Source organism: Sinohyriopsis cumingii, chromosome 11, assembly GCF_028554795.1.
Source record: "Sinohyriopsis cumingii isolate HCF-2022 chromosome 11, ASM2855479v2, whole genome shotgun sequence".
In the NCBI taxonomy this organism is placed as follows: domain Eukaryota; kingdom Metazoa; phylum Mollusca; class Bivalvia; order Unionida; family Unionidae; genus Sinohyriopsis; species Sinohyriopsis cumingii.
The window spans coordinates 105,476,040-105,493,679 of record NC_142971.1 but is presented as its reverse complement, the minus strand read 5'-3'; the positions used below and the strand labels follow the sequence as shown (position 1 = coordinate 105,493,679).

At 35.4% G+C, this 17,640-nt stretch overlaps 1 protein-coding gene across 3 annotated transcripts in view; it reads right to left on the bottom strand.

Moving 5' to 3' along the window:
- The window catches only part of LOC149789216 (uncharacterized), a 98,317-nt gene that overhangs the window by 38,631 nt on the left and 42,046 nt on the right, over positions 1–17,640 (bottom strand). For all 3 annotated transcript variants that reach the window (XM_089975391.1, XM_089975393.1, XM_089975392.1), the window contains 6 exons: positions 13,364–13,412; positions 13,020–13,133; positions 11,704–11,834; positions 10,918–11,116; positions 10,043–10,254; positions 8,727–8,789 (listed from right to left, as the gene is read on the bottom strand). In XM_089975391.1, coding sequence (XP_089831517.1) covers positions 8,727–8,789; positions 10,043–10,254; positions 10,918–11,116; positions 11,704–11,834; positions 13,020–13,133; positions 13,364–13,412 — 768 coding nt within the window. The remainder of the gene's footprint in view (positions 1–8,726; positions 8,790–10,042; positions 10,255–10,917; positions 11,117–11,703; positions 11,835–13,019; positions 13,134–13,363; positions 13,413–17,640) is intronic.

The window sequence follows — 17,640 nt, the reverse complement described above, 5'->3', positions numbered from 1 at the left end:
TGTATATTTAACGTGCAAACTTCATGTACCGAAATTACCATAACAGTAGAGCGAATAAATAAATTAGCCGCTGATATGGAACTCATTAACAACCTAGCGACGGAAAATATACAAAACAGCGCAATTTTTGGTATTGGTTATATTATTACGGCATTCATGCAAAGACATAACTTAACCGAGAGGACACTGCTAAGTTACAAATTTCCTGGTTATAACGTTAATGAAATGAGAAAATTTGTCACTGATACCACTGATAAGTTATTTCCTAAATTACACGATGCGTGGACTAAGAAAAAATTACAAGCAGAATCGGTTTTGCAGCATAACAACGACGGAGTGGGGCAAGGACGGCATATTTCACCTGGTATCGTTAATATAACAGAAGTTATCGCGATTTATCTTCACGCGGATGTTGTCGAGGGCAGCTATAATGTTGATTCGTCAGAGTCAAATCAGGCGCAGCAGGGATTTATCTTGTATTCGTTTTCACCTAGCGTCTCTCCCGGTTATTTGATAATAAAAGAGCCAGTAAATCCGTTTTATCTGCGATGCCACAATCGATTATTGTCAAGGATAAATTTCAAACTAACGGACCAGAATGGAAATTTACTTGATATACGCGGGGAAACACTTAGTATCAATCTGCTGGTAAGATCGTAAATCCGTCCGCCAGGGAAAAACAGGCCAAAAAAATAAATAAAATTCAGGGAAATTTTCAAAATTAATATATTTTTTTAATTTTTGTTTTTTTTTTGTTTGCGGAAATATTCAGGAAGATTCAGGAATTTCCTTGGCCTTGCTCTCTTCAACCAGTTTTTTCAACTGCCTGACGCGTGAACTTGTAATTTTTCTTGATTCATATGCATCCGATAAAATCAATCTAGCTTTTTCTACCAGCGTCGATAATTTAACAAAATCCTCGATGCGATCATCGCTGACTGTTGCAAGTGATTGGTACATCGCAATCTGGATTTTCTTTATTAATTTGTACTCTGACGGCAGCGTGTATTTGTATTCAGGTTTCCCTTGGATGATTGTTTCGAATTCGGATCGGATTTTATTTGTGTCCAACTCTGAGGGAAGATTTATTTTTTTCTTTCTCAGGTCATCAATAGCTTCGATAATATTGTTTATGGTTTGCTCATCCATGTTATATTAATTCTGTAAATATTCAATTATTCTTCGTCGCTTTCCGAATCAAATATTATTGGGATATAGGAAAATTTGATCCACTCGTCAAATTTGTAGGAAAATGTTGCTTTATATTTTTTTTCTGCCACTCGTCGCACCGATGCTTTATTAATACTAAAATATCTTGCAGCGGCGCTCATCGACGTGAATATCATCTCCTCACCCGTTTCCTGATTTATCGATTTGATGACCTTGGCGTATTTAGGGTGCCTACCAGCATTGCCGGATCTTGAATTTTCACTCTGCGTTACCGCTCGAATGTTAGATAATTTATTATTCAATTTATTTCCGTCGATGTGATCGATAACAAGTCCGATTTCTATTGGTCCGTGATAACACTCGTAAACGAACCTGTGACAGAAATAATTCATATGTCTTCTTTTTTTATTCTCGCTGACGGTAAATCTGAGATAACCCGAATTGCTAACCCTACCAACATTTTTCTTCGTTTTCATATTTCTGACGATACCATCGGACGACGCTTCGTATCCCTCGATGGTTGGATGAGATCTATACTCGTGTGTGATTTTCATTGCAGGAATCGTTGATTTCAGTTCCATATACAATATTCTGTTTGTCTAAATCGTAATTTGCCTTGAATCGATTAATATAATCTTCTTCACAAGTTATCACCGACGAGGATCTCTTTTTGTAATATCTGAGCAATTCCCGATAATTTTTCCCTCCACAGGATAAACACAATCGAGTCTTTCTTCGAGTGCCAACTTGGCAAACTAAACACTGTTGTGGTCCTTTACTGCCTCGTCGAATCGCGTATATGTGAGCACCACAATATTCGCCTCTGCAGGATTTGTCGCATGATTTTGTTGATCCGATTGGTATCCATTTGCATTGCATTATATAATTTAAACATTTGTCTAAAATATAATAATGGATACATTTAATCTTGATGAGGCAGAATATATCATTCCTGAGGTCGATCGCGCCAAAAAAGAATTTTTCGATGATGGGGCGATTCACACTTGGTCGACTTGGAAAACTAACGCTGTTGATGCTACGATGAATCTGGAACGGGCCAAGAAGATAATCGAGCACATAAAATTCGAACACAAAGAAGAACGATTTATCTTTGGAATAAAATTTATTGCGCAAATGCCTGACGACACTTGGATTATTCGCGATAAACGAGATCCCGTGCGTGGCGGTAAGAAAAACGTCATCCTTGATAAAAATTCGAAGCCAGGATTATTATTGGGAATCGATGGTCCTTATTATGCTAGGGCGTACCCATCTAGCGCTGTTGTTTATGGAATTTATCGACTAAATAATAATCCTGACATGAAAAATCTACCTGCGATGAAAGAATCTCCGATGATAAACTGCGTGGCTGAGCGTGTTATCGAGCACATGAAAAACGCTCGTCGTGGATCTGGTCTGACACAGTTGAGGTTGGATAAAATTAACGCGTGGGCGAAGACAGTTGTTGATGGCGCATCGATTGATGATGTTGCTGTGTTGAGTAAGAAACTTAAATTTCCTATTACCGTGAAAACGCTATCGGGAGAAATATTATATTCGTCGCCGTATAGATCACGAGGAGTACCAATCGAAATTGTTGATCATAATTCACATGCGTGGTCGCAATCGGTAATGATATTCCCGCGAGATCGGGTTGTTAAATTTTATCCTGTGGAAGGCGCAAAAGACAATTCCGATGCCATGTTCCGATATATCAAAATATTAGCCGCGTCTGATCCGATATCGGTTTGGTTATTCTCGAGCGAAGAAAAATACGATCAGTTTATATTGCCGCGCGGGGATATTTACCGTGATGAAAAATTGCATGAATCTATGAGAAATATCGCGGTGAAATATTCGTCAAATCCTGATCAGTTATTAACGAATTGTTTTACTGTTCCATCTGTTGCTGCTCACGCTGCCAGAGAAAGAAACTCGTGGAAACCTACGAGAAACGAATACCTCGCTGATATTCAACTTAGCTGTATCGAATACGGCCATGGTGGATTGTGGAATACCAAGTATTATTTCGAAGACATGATATCCGTTGACATGAGCGCGTGCTATCCTGGAAGTTTCCTCGGATACGGCGATTGTGCGGATTATTTTGCTAAATTTGGCCATCCCACCAACGAAATGACAAGGGTAGCAATTAACGGACCGTTGCCTGATTTTGTTATGACCGGATTCGCTTATGTAACTTCATTCGAGTTTGCTGAAAATTTACATAAAATTTGTTATATTTGGTTTGGTCGGCATTTATCTCAACGCAGATGGGTCCCTACGGTGCTATTGAGGTATATGCTGGATTCATCAATGTTAATATCGTTGACGGTGAGCGAGGCGATTATATCGTATAGAAAACAAACTGAAGTGTGGTTGCCGACGGATTGTGAAAACGCCAAAGATATTGGAAGAAAAATAATTGGCAAATTTACTCAAGGAGGATCCGTTGATCATAAACACCGACACGCTAGGTTATTTATCAACGACGCCGAAATGGACTTTATTATTGCCGATACGGTATCGCGAGGAATATTCTGCAACAGAGAAAATATTATCATTGACGGAGTAAAGTTAGGTACCATAATTAGCTATCTCGACGGAGAATCAGCGCAGTATACGCATTTGAGATCATCGATGCTCGCTTATGTGAGTATAAATTTACTGTCGATGATAAATAAATTTTCTGATATCGCGGTAAGGGTCGCAACGGACTCGTTTTATATCGATAAGAAATACCAGTACAGGCTGGATAATTTAATCTCCGATGGCTCTTGGGGCACTTGGAGGATAAAAAACGAAGATATCTTAGATTACTGTGAGGACGCCGATGTCGAAGATTGCGATAAATTTCATCGAGATAAATTTGAGGAAATATCGACGGCTGCATCTGCATTTGACCCGATTTCACGTAACAAATTCGTTTACCTAAATGGACCTGGTGGTAGCGGTAAAACAACGCGAGCGATAAATTTATTTGCGAAATCTGATATGATAGTGTTGACTCCAACTCACAGATTAGCGCGAGAAATAAGGCAACGCAACGTTGATTCTTGCACATATCACAGTTATTTCAAATACAGCGGTGGATTATGGGATTCGGCTCGTATGGGAAATAAATATATCAACAGAATTATAATATTTGATGAAATTTGCACAGTAAATTTAGTTGTATTAAAATCGTTCCTGACCTGGTTGGAGGAGAAAAATACCGCCGTGATAATGTGCGGAGATCATGGCCAGCCTGATCCGATTGATGGTGAATCTCCTCACGAATGGCTCAGGAATTTCGTTGACTATTATGAGGAAATCGACGCCGATTATAGATCCGATGATATTTTACTGACCGAATTTAAGAAAATAATTCGATTACAACCGAATAAGTTTCAATGCGATGTGATGAGAAGAATAATCGACGAGACTCCAATGGATATTTTTCTAAATTTGTGGCGTCCCGATCATCTGATCGTTGCTAGTAGGAAAATTGTTCGCGATGTTATCCAGGAAATGTTATTCAAGCTGCATTGCGAGAAATTTCCAACATTGCAGGTGCCGTTGTGTTACAGGCCCGCTGATACCAGGAAACAAAATATCAGTGTTACTTTACCCTGCGGAGAGGAAAAGATCTTGGTCTTGAACGATATTATTCTTGTTGATATTAATCTTGTTAATGACGCGATAAATGCAGAAAAATCACCGTGGAAACTAGGATATGCAACAACGATACATTCATCGCAGGGATTAACCGTGGATGGTAAAGTTTGGATCGTCGATGATAGAATTTCCTGGTCAAATTTGGTATATTTAGCCGTGTCGAGAGTAAGAAAATTATCTCAGTTAGGTAGAATTCGGTTTCTCATTAATGACGCTGGCGGTAGTTGAGTATCTTTCGGTATTATTTGTAATTCCTCCTTGGTAAATCCGCGTTGTGGCGCTAGCGAATCTAGGAAATAAATTGCTGGTCTTCCCGATGATCTTGTTACGGCTGATATTTTATGTGTTGTAACGCTCCAATTTGGATCGGTTGCTCTTTTTCTGCCTCCCTCGGCCTCGCCTTCTTTATATAAATACCTGACCGTGACGCTACCTAGCACAGGCGGAATTGTGGAATCTCGCTTTAGGGGTATATTCGATTTTGTAATTGCAATTGCAGGCTTCATTGCTATTGTTCGTGTTACTTCGTTATTTAGCGCGTTAATCACATGAGGCAATCTTGATACCCAATCATGAGATCGATTATCTTGAATAAATTCACGCGCGTATTGGTATCCGAATAATCGTTCTGCAAGAGTTTTATTGAATCTCTCAACGATAGCTTGATTGTGATGAACACCTACAATACCGCGACGGATTTTAACATTATTCTTTTTCATCAATGAAGTAACCGCGCCGAGAAATTCTCGACCTGGATCAGCCTGGAGAAGCTTCGGCCATGTTAATGGAGATCGTGAATAAATTTCGCTAAACGCCTTAGCAATCTCTGTTGCTGTTTTATTCGATAACGGTTCCGCTTCCTTGTATCTGCTTGCGATATCAACAACCGTCTACACGTATTTATATGTGACTCCGTCGACGGTATCATGAGGAAGAAACATAAGATCAGCCTGATGAACTTCATTAGGGATACTGACAGAGAAACTCGCATATGGTATTTTCTTAGGCGGAGGAAGATATATTTGCCAGACTGCCTGTTTCGATAACCACGATTCAGCAACGGATTGTTTTACTTTTGCTGCCTTGGCGAGTTTGGCTATTGCTGATTTTCCTCGCCAGAATCCTCGCGGAGAATAATATATTTGCTCCATTATTATTTACCAGCACCGAATACTAATTTACCTTTCATTGCGCCTTTTATCAACCAGGTTGCCAATTTTTCTTTGAAACTTTTGTCAGGAATCGCGTCTATTGCATGAATTAGCCTAATATCAGATGTCTTTGTTGTAAATCTCCGCTACGATACGCAAGATCGTGATAGTAACACGCGTTATCGATGGCGTTTACTGGATCTTCGCCGGGATTTGGTTGATTATTATCGATGAGTCTTATATCAAGCCTCGTGCCGGGTCCACAGTAATTGTATCCTGGCAGATGTTTCTCTCCCGGATATTTCGCCCAGGGCAACCCAGGTAGATTTTTCAAGGAGGCGGTAATGTCTCCTCCGGTTCTTCTACTTTTTTTTTTACAAATCTGAACTTGCGTGTCTTACAAACTTCGCATTCTCCTGCAATTGCGTTCCTGTTATTGCGTGTGACGATTTCGGTTGGATTTATCGTAGCTGTGCGCGTGCGACATTTAACACAATATAAATCCATATATTCTAGTAACATGAATGTAATTGATTTTTCGGCCACGAAGCGACGCGAGCAGGTGAAACACAACGCGGTATTACCGAATTCGATAAGGATGATAATTATTGGCCCGTCCGGTTCTGGAAAGACACAGTTGTTGCTAAATTTGATAATGCGATGGTTAAAATGGGATAAGTTGTATTTAGTTGCACCGTCCGTTGATGATCAGCGTTGTTATCAAGTGCTAAAGGAATTTAGCGACAATACCGACGAAGGCACAATCGAATTCATCACAGACATCAATGAAACTCCATCCGTGGAAAATTTAGATGGCGATGTTAATAATCTTGTTGTTTTCGATGATGTAATGCTGGATAAGCAAACTAATCCGGCTAGGATATTCTCGCGTGGCCGACACAAGAACACCGATGTGATTTACGTGACGCAGCGATATACACAAATTCCAAAGGTAATTAGGGACAATTGTAACATTTTGTCGGTTTTCAATGGCGTTGATACTCACACGCTGAGAAATATTCATCAGACTTGGTGCAACGGCGATATGGACATAAACAAATTCAAAATTTTCTTCAGCCGCGCCCAGGCAACACCGCACGGTTTTATCACGATTAATCTTCATGATCCGCGTAGTAGATATCGAATCGGTCTTGATCAAATTTATTCATGAGACTCGCAGCCAAATCTTTGCAAACTTCGTCGACGGAATAAATTTCCCCCCCCCCTAAAATCCTTGTCCAGAATCATCGGAATTTGCACACAAAATTTGCAATCGGGAGTGAATTTACGCAAATTATTTTTCGTAGGAAGGCTTATTTTTGAAATCTGAGGCTTCTACGGAGAAAGTTCTCGTAGGAGGCTTTATTTTGGTCTGGCAGTCTGGTCTGTAGAACTTCCCTGCTGCTAAGTCCCTCATCACAAACGATTAACCACCAGGATTTTATTCAAAGCATAATCGATGAATCGCAAATGTAACACCCACAAGCTGTGTTTGTGGTATGTTGTTTATGTGGCAATTAACAGGAGACCGATAAGTAAATATTGTTTAGCAAAGAATTAAATGAATAAAAATATTGTGTTCTGAATCTCAAACGTCGGCTTGTCAAATATTTGGATGCATGTTGGTGATTTTAAGGTTTCTAGATAATAATTGTGAAGTATATCGATAAATTCAGTCTTCACTATTCTTTATGTTGTGAGTAAGAATAAATTAATCATTACAAAGGCTCTAGCGTTCACTATTCTTGCTGTAGTCATGAAATGAGTCTGCTGTCTCATTTTGGCAAGAAAATGAAAATTGACGAAGTTTCCAGCTCTGATGAAGCCCTTTTACAGAACACTCTGATGAAGCCCATTAGCAGAACGCTGATGAAGCCCTTTTATAGAACACTCTGATGATGCTATTTTGCAGAACATTCTGATAAAGCCCTTTTACAGAACACTCTGATGAAGCCCTTTAGCAGAACACTGATGAAGCCCTTTTACAGAACACTCTGATGAATCCCTTTAGCAAAACACTGATGGAGCCCTTTTACAGAACACTCTGATGAAGCCTTTTTACAGAACACTCTGGTGAAGACTTTTTACAGATCACTAAGCAGAGTGATACTGCTAAGCATGTAGAAAAGTTTTAGTCGTTGTGGATTAATGAGTATCCATGGATTAATGAGTATCCATGGATTAATGAGTATCCATGGCTGGAGCACGACTAAGCAAATGCATTGATGTTCTGCAGCAATTACAGTAAATGTACAAAAACTGCTCAAAAGTAAAAACGGCATACCTAAACAATTTTCCATTATGGACTAACAATTAGGGGAAGCAGACATATGATTGGACATAACACATCCAAGAAGAACATGACAGAGTGAAATCATTGACAACTTTGCTTCTATTTTAGTGACGGACCTACTTTTTCTTCTTTTTTTCACTAATGGATGAACAATTAAATCTGCATGATCATTTGAACTTTAATTGGAAAGATAATGAATAATGTTATGTATGAAAACATTATGAAAATTACATTAATGCAGCTCTGTTAGAGGTTCTTTAAATTCTCTCACTCTCTGTCTCTCTCTCTCTCTCTCTCTCAAAACAAAATCTTGCTATTTCGCAACCATTTGACCATTTGTGGGGGTATCATTAATTTTCCCAAGGGCAGGTTCAATTATCCAGTGCGCTTGCCCGGAGCAAGCTGAAATTTTAAAGGTTATTTGTAATAGCTCTTATAAACATTCCAAGTATTACCTCAGGTGTATATGTGCCTTCGCCGTTTTCACAACTGATATTCGTCAAAAATACTTTAACCTCCTAGAATGGAAAAGAAAAAACCACTGACGTATACTATGCATGATACATTAAACAATAGAAGATTAAATATGAACACCAACAAAAACTTTAAATCAAACACCAAAATTTTCAATGCAGTGTTACATTAATTACAAGTTTTACAGTTTTGAAGAAATATTTTTAACGAAGTCATATTAGCGAATAGAATTAAAATGAATTATATTGTAGTTAAGTTTGTTCTTTTAAGAAAGTACAAGTTAAAACCGCGGAATTTTTTCATAGACAAAAATCAATATGCTAAAATACGTAGGCTTGATTAGCATATCCCAGCATTGAAAAGTAATTATTTGTATACGGTTTGTTTGTTCCTCTTACTTTCATGAGTGAGAGAGAGGGGGGTGGGTGAAAAGACAAGTGTTCCGCGGAATGTAATGCCTCGTAGAACACCTTAACATAATATGTACTCAACAGTGTTTGACTTGAAAAAAAAATTAATCACAACTTTAAGAAGGATTCTGATGATGGACGACGCCTATGTATCCTTCTCAGCATGAAAAGTGATATATATATATATATATATATATATATATATATATATATATATATATATATATATATATATATATATATATATATATATATATATTATATCAAAACAATACATATAATACTAGTTTTTCCATCATAGAAATTATGAAATCTAATTTAATGCCGTTAAAGCACATAGCATACTTATTTAAAAAAAGACCAGGAGAAACTGAATTATTAGCGGAGGTCATGTGGATTTTAATACAGTGCTGTCGTGAAGAGATACCTAAACTCGAGATGAATTAGGATCTTACCTAATAAAGAAGAAAGCAGGAACGTGAATGGTTAATTAGAAACGTGTAAAACCTAGTATTTGTGATACAAATTACTAAAAGTGGATATAATTAGATTATTTGACTTAAAACATGAGTTTGAAGTAAGTCACATGTAGGCTGGCAATACAAAACTTCGTAAATTCGAATTGCGAGCCCATCTGAAATAAACGGTGACTAGATATAATTCCAGGTGGCAGACTAGAGACAATATTCTTACTGAGTTATAGTAAAAATATAAATATTCTCATAACAGCTTTGTAAAATGGAACACGGAAATACTTCTGTCTTATAATATTTTCTTGCTGCGTGTTTGTTCTCTGCTTTTCAGCTTCATATAGTATATCTCACTCTGAAATAAAAGTGGATACCTTTCCCATTTTGTAAATAGTTCACAAAAAGAGGGTTCATTACCTCTGCAGAGATCAAGCGTGACGATACGGAAAATACTGGGGAAGTGAAGTGTTTTTCCTTGTACATCTTTACCATTATGAGTGCTGCGTAAGGGTTTGGGTTAGCCACAACGATCGAGAAACTGCCGTCTTTTGTGTCAGTGGTGGGCTTTAGACTGATGCTGGAATTGGCCCAGCACTGGCACCAGTTTCTGTTCGCCTCTTCCTTTTGGTCTAAAATATAGTTTATTTAAAAGTATGCAGTTAACACGACAAATTTTGGATGACATGGATACTTTGATATATAGAACATGGATAAATAGACAACAACTCATAAAACATGTAAATTAATAAAACTGCATGAAGTTTCAGTGTTTATTTTGAAGGGTAAAGATAATAAATTGAAGAAATATAGATGACAGCAGAGTCTGGATAAACTCGTGTTCAGCAATATATATTTCTCTATCAAAGAATACAGACCGCGATTACCCGTTTGCATGCACACAAATATACTAAGGTTTATGATAAAATGGTTTAAGCAGACAAAAACAGTATTATGGACCTAAAAGAAAAGTTTCACCATGGTCACTAGAACGTGCAAAACAAGGTATAGTGATTTATATTTAGTGCGCATGTGATGTCCTCATGTTGCGCAGTTTCATTGTGAGACGACACTAGCAAACGTCAGTGACAGTTTGTCAGACGGACAAAAGCTAACACCAATATATTATATATGTTGTTTTGCACAAAACAGTACACGCAAAATAGTAAATACAATAAAATTTCAAATATGACTATTCTGACAACCACAATAAAATATCTATGTCGCATTTAGCATTTCTATATCTACGAGCAGGCAGTCTAAATATGACTGAGCACAAATATCATAAGATATACTCGATGGTATAGGACCAATTTTCAGGGGCGTCTTCAGCACTCTGGTGAATCTTATTCGATCGCATTGTGATTTCGCTGATCTGCGACGACGGAAGGAGGCAGAAGAATTCGGCAGGAGTGACCACAATGTCATATTATTCAGATAAGCCTCCCTGTCTGGCACTGTGCGTATGCAGTCGAGATAAAATGTCACTGTCTCCTGGGGAAAAAAGAAGCATTTCTTTTTAGAAACGATTTTAATAGTCAAAAAGAAGGTCGGAAAGACACACAGTGTGACAGGTAACTAGAACAGTACAGTCATAATATGACGGTGGCGACTTATTCTATGGTTAGAATCTTTGTGGAGACTAGATCTTCTTCAGTGCGAAATATTAATAACCTGTGACTGTTAAAACATGATAGACTTTTCTTCAATCTAAATAGATATTTCTTCAATGTGTGTGTGTGTGTGTGTTTGTGTGTGTGTTTAAAGGAGGTTATACATAATTGCTGCATCTGAGAATTCGACATAACTCGAATGACTTTTTCGTTACCGACGCTGATCAGTCACTTGTCTCCTGCTTCAACTCTCAAGTCAACCGAAAATTCGAAGAAAGAATATATGGGTTTCCCAGTTATATGTGTTTATCTGTGTGTGTGTGTGTGTGTGTGTGAACATGCTGCTGAACTCCAGAGTAGAGCTGTGAATTACAACATGACTTAAGTACTGTACAACTAACTATAATGATGACATATAAAATGTCTCAAAATAGTTAAGCAAGGTACCTAATAAGAAAGGTTGTATACCGTTTGTTCAGGCTCTCCCTTGGAAAGATTATATTGAAAACAGTAGTAATCAACATATGCACCATCTCCTCTTGAATTTCGTATTCGGTATTCAACATCCAACATAAAAATACGTCTGTAACACTGGTTCTCTGTAAACGATAATTTCGAATACAATTTAGTAACAGTTGTTTTTATTTTTAAACTGGATCGTGTAGGTCAGTGCTGTCCAACCTTTTTGAATCCATCGGCCACTGAGAATTTTTTTTCTTGAAGCCAAGGGACGCAGCAGAAAACTGAAAAGCAACGACTATATAGCTACTGGAGCTCTAGAGGGCCATTTAAAATCAGCCCGCGGGCCGCGGGTTGGACACCACTGGTGTAGGTCTTCGTAGACAAAGTATCTGCAGTGTTATGCTTTGAATATGAGATACTAAAAGCCTTCTGACGCGTATACGTCCAATAGGATTTCAAGCCGACGTCCATACTTATATGTGTAAGAATTTTCTACACATAATTAAAATAGATAAAAATTTATATCGGAATACATATAATATCCCGTTGTTTCGAGATGGTTTGATGCTGCTGTATTTTCCTTCTATGTATGTATGCATGTATGGATCGATATATTCATGCACTCTCAAACAGCTGGAGAGAGGAACGGTTCAGCAAATAGGTCCATTGTACTTAAAAATCTAACATTATGAAGACCCGGTAACATTTTAAAATGCTGAGTTATAATTGCAAAGACAGATTCCGTTAGTTATGCATGACTGTATAATGACTGGATCCAAATGAAACTGATTAAAATCAATATATCTAATTTTTTTTAATCCACAATAACATGAATTAATTCAAGCTAAGTTTAGACCTTGGCCTTGTTTGGAGAAGGTTTCAGGTTTTAACCACTTTCTGACTAATTGCAGCTCAATGACATAATGTTCAATACAATCTGGTGCAATCATTATACATTGGAGGCTGCTTTCTAAATCTGGCTTGTTTGTAAGGGAATAGACAGCACATATTTATTAAAGCACTGAACCGCAACTAAATAGTTAGGTTCCAATTGAATTCTATGTAGATAAAATATGCATTAGTCTCGCCTTGATAAGTTAAAACTCTCCTCTCTCTCTCTCTCTCTCTCTCTCTCTCTCTCTCTCTTTTGGGAAGTCAGGAGGGAGTGGAATAAACCTAGGAGGTAATTGGATATCAAATGTTGCTTGCGTGAGAATTTCTTTGTCTGAAATGATTTTGTTTCTCTCCATTCTTTACTTTAAATTACCTTCACGTTTTTCAGTTGAAACGACATATCCATATGTTCCGATTGTTTTTCTTACCGTATTGTACATTCCAAGTGATGTTCACTCTATCTTCATTGCTAGTCAACTGCATATCAGTGTCAGCTATCGAGGGGTTTTCTGTGTCCAGTTCAGGTAGTAAATTCGTGCACGCTGAAATGACCACACAGGAATTCGCCTGAATGTTTTTACTTTATTCTTTCTAACTGACGAATTATATGCATGAAACGTTTCTATACGCAGTAAATGCATTAGACTCTCCTTAAAGACGACATTTTATAATCGACAGATAAAGGAATATACTTAAAGTATTTTCTAGGAGCAAGATATTTCTGTAGTATTGAAAGAAGAGCATGATTGTAAATGAAAATATGATTACATACCGCCATTGAAAGTCTTTTTAGTTATTTCAAAATGACTGCCATTGGAACCCTGCAAAGAAAAGTTTCGTTCTTTGCATTGATTACGTAATAGGATTCGATGTCAAAAACACACAAGCATAACGCAAAATTACAATCTTTACTCTAAAGTCTGTAATAGAAATCTCAAGGAAATATATATATTTCTAGCACAGACTGTGGAGTACAGATTTTATTTCTTGGTACTGGCATATATAGTATCGAAAAGTATTCAATAAGATTTTTGTATTCATACACGTGACAGATTTGCATGTGGATATATTTCAATGTTATATATATATATATATATGTGTGTGTGTGTGCGTGTGTGTGTGTGTGTGTGTGAACAGGGAGAGGGAGTGGACTGTAGTAATATTTCAGTGTGGTAATCCAGGACTACAAGGATGACATGTATCACTATCTTGGAATATTTTTGATTTGTATATTAGCAAGATCATACATAAACATACGTGGAATATTTTTCATTTGTATATTAGCAAGATCATACATAAACATACGTGGAATATTTTTCATTTGTATATTAGCAAGATCATACATAAACATACGTGGAATATTTTTCATTTGTATATTAGCAAGATCATACATAAACATACGTGGAATATTTTTCATTTGTATATTAGCAAGATCATACATAAACATACGTGGAATATTTTTCATTTGTATATTAGCAAGATCATACATAAACATACGTGGAATATTTTTCATTTGTATATTAGCAAGATCATACATAAACATACGTGGAATATTTTTCATTTGTATATTAGCAAGATCATACATAAACATACGTGGAATATTTTTCATTTGTATATTAGCAAGATCATACATAAACATACGTGGAATATTTTTCATTTGTATATTAGCAAGATCATACATAAACATACGTGGAATATTTTTCATTTGTATATTAGCAAGATCATACATAAACATACGTGGAATATTTTTGATTTGTATATTAGCAAGATCATACATAAACATACGTGGAATATTTTTGATTTGTATATTAGCAAGATCATACATAAACATACGTGGAATATTTTTGATTTGTATATTAGCAAGATCATACATAAACATACGTGGAATATTTTTGATTTGTATATTAGCAAGATCATACATAAACATACGTGGAATATTTTTGATTTGTATATTAGCAAGATCATACATAAACATACGTGGAATATTTTTGATTTGTATATTAGCAAGATCATACATAAACATACGTGGAATATTTTTCATTTGTATATTAGCAAGATCATACATAAACATACGTGGAATATTTTTCATTTGTATATTAGCAAGATCATACATAAACATACGTGGAATAGTTTTGATTTGTATATTAGCAAGATCATACATAAACATACGTGGAATATTTTTGATTTGTATATTAGCAAGATCATACATAAACATACGTGGAATATTTTTCATTTGTATATTAGCAAGATCATACATAAACATACGTGGAATATTTTTCATTTGTATATTAGCAAGATCATACATAAACATACGTGGAATATTTTTGATTTGTATATTAGCAAGATCATACATAAACATACGTGGAATATTTTTGATTTGTATATTAGCAAGATCATACATAAACATACGTGGAATATTTTTGATTTGTATATTAGCAAGATCATACATAAACATACGTGGAATATTTTTGATTTGTATATTAGCAAGATCATACATAAACATACGTGGAATAGTTTTGATTTGTATATTAGCAAGATCATACATAAACATACGTGGAATATTTTTGATTTGTATATTAGCAAGATCATACATAAACATACGTGGAATATTTTTCATTTGTATATTAGCAAGATCATACATAAACATACGTGGAATATTTTTGATTTGTATATTAGCAAGATCATACATAAACATACGTGGAATATTTTTGATTTGTATATTAGCAAGATCATACATAAACATACGTGGAATATTTTTGATTTGTATATTAGCAAGATCATACATAAACATACGTGGAATATTTTTGATTTGTATATTAGCAAGATCATACATAAACATACGTGGAATATTTTTGATTTGTATATTAGCAAGATCATACATAAACATACGTGGAATATTTTTCATTTGTATATTAGCAAGATCATACATAAACATACGTGGAATATTTTTCATTTGTATATTAGCAAGATCATACATAAACATACGTGGAATAGTTTTCATTTGTATATTAGCAAGATCATACATAAACATACGTGGAATATTTTTCATTTGTATATTAGCAAGATCATACATAAACATACGTGGAATATTTTTGATTTGTATATTAGCAAGATCATACATAAACATACGTGGAATATTTTTGATTTGTATATTAGCAAGATCATACATAAACATACGTGGAATATTTTTGATTTGTATATTAGCAAGATCATACATAAACATACGTGGAATATTTTTGATTTGTATATTAGCAAGATCATACATAAACATACGTGGAATATTTTTGATTTGTATATTAGCAAGATCATACATAAACATACGTGGAATATTTTTGATTTGTATATTAGCAAGATCATACATAAACATACGTGGAATATTTTTCATTTGTATATTAGCAAGATCATACATAAACATACGTGGAATATTTTTCATTTGTATATTAGCAAGATCATACATAAACATACGTGGAATATTTTTGATTTGTATATTAGCAAGATCATACATAAACATACGTGAGAAATAAAATACATTTGTAATAAGTGTTTGAATGTTTTCAATACACAAGCAGAAAAGATAAAATGGCAAACTATTACGTTAAAACATAGATAACAAAAAGATATAATCAACGGAGAAGACTTTGTTTAAAATTAAAAAGCTGTCAACATCAAATGAAAGTTTTGTATGTTACTGATCATCCTTTGGAAACTACCAATGTACTCAGTATAGCATCAGACTCAATCAAACATCCAGGTTATATTTGTATATATAATCAATCCAAAAGACATGCAAACGAGAAATTTGCAGAGGAACAGAGTGTATTAAAGTAGATTGCAAGGCGTTAAGTAAAACTGTAAAATTAATATATGAAGAATTAATGCCGAACAATGCGAAACTTGTGTTTTACCAGGACTGTCTTAAATCTATTAATAGTAGAGACTGAATATTCACTCTTTTTCCACGAGAATAGAAGAAGTTCTAACACAAAATTTATGGAGGGACAGCTAGGATTAACACGCTTTCTCCTTCATCAGTCACATAAAATTTTCCATATGGCATCTGTTACGAGTCTATGCTCTAAAAATAAGTAACAGAAAAGAGTGAAGACAACAAAGTTTATAAAATTTAACAAGTAATTTATGAATTGCCTTAGAATAAAAAGTGAAAAAAAATGAGAAGAAAAAAAAAACTTATGGTATTGCGAACTAAATCCAAAAATAATCAAAGATTCAAAAAACAAGTCATATCAATGAAAAGTTATAAGTGAATCACAGTTCAAATCCAGATGAAAATCAAAAATGGAAGGCGATGATGTCTGTAATAATCAGCGTTGTAATAATATGTCAACAGTCTCTTGTTGAATCACAGAAACAATTATTCCAGTTTTTGAATTCCGTATAAATTCCAGTATATGTCTTTATCCCAGAATTATCAGAGCACTTTTATATTTCCAGGGAAAATAATCATCTTTGAAATTAAATAATTTGAAGAAAATAAAGATTTAGCCCCAAACTGAACACAACATCAAATAACATGACGTCTTAAGTGTTAAGGAACGACTGACATAATTCTTATCATATATAAGACTAACTAAAACGCAAAACAGTTTCCCGGATGGGGGTCAAAAGTTCATCCTTCTGGAAAAAATAGAAGTTTGTTACATGATAAGTATACAACATCCATGTATGACTTTAACTCGACTTAATGAGTCTTACTCTGAAGACGGATAACAAATAAAATTTGAAAAGTTCTTTACCAAAACTATCACAAATTTTGGAACAAGTTCAGCAAAGAGTTCCAGTATTAGTTGTTAACAACAACAACAATAAACAAATTAAAAACATTAGTCAGGAAAAACAGAACTTAACTCTATTCTGGACAATATCAAATCCAGTAAACAATATTACATTACAATTCAGCCTCATAGCGAACAAATGTAACCAAGAGTCTCTTAGACAATCTCAACAGAGAATTTGCTACGGGCTGGTGCAGAGACCAGTCTGTGAGTATTACTGTGCCTCTACTTGACAGAAAGTCCTCCAGAATAATTG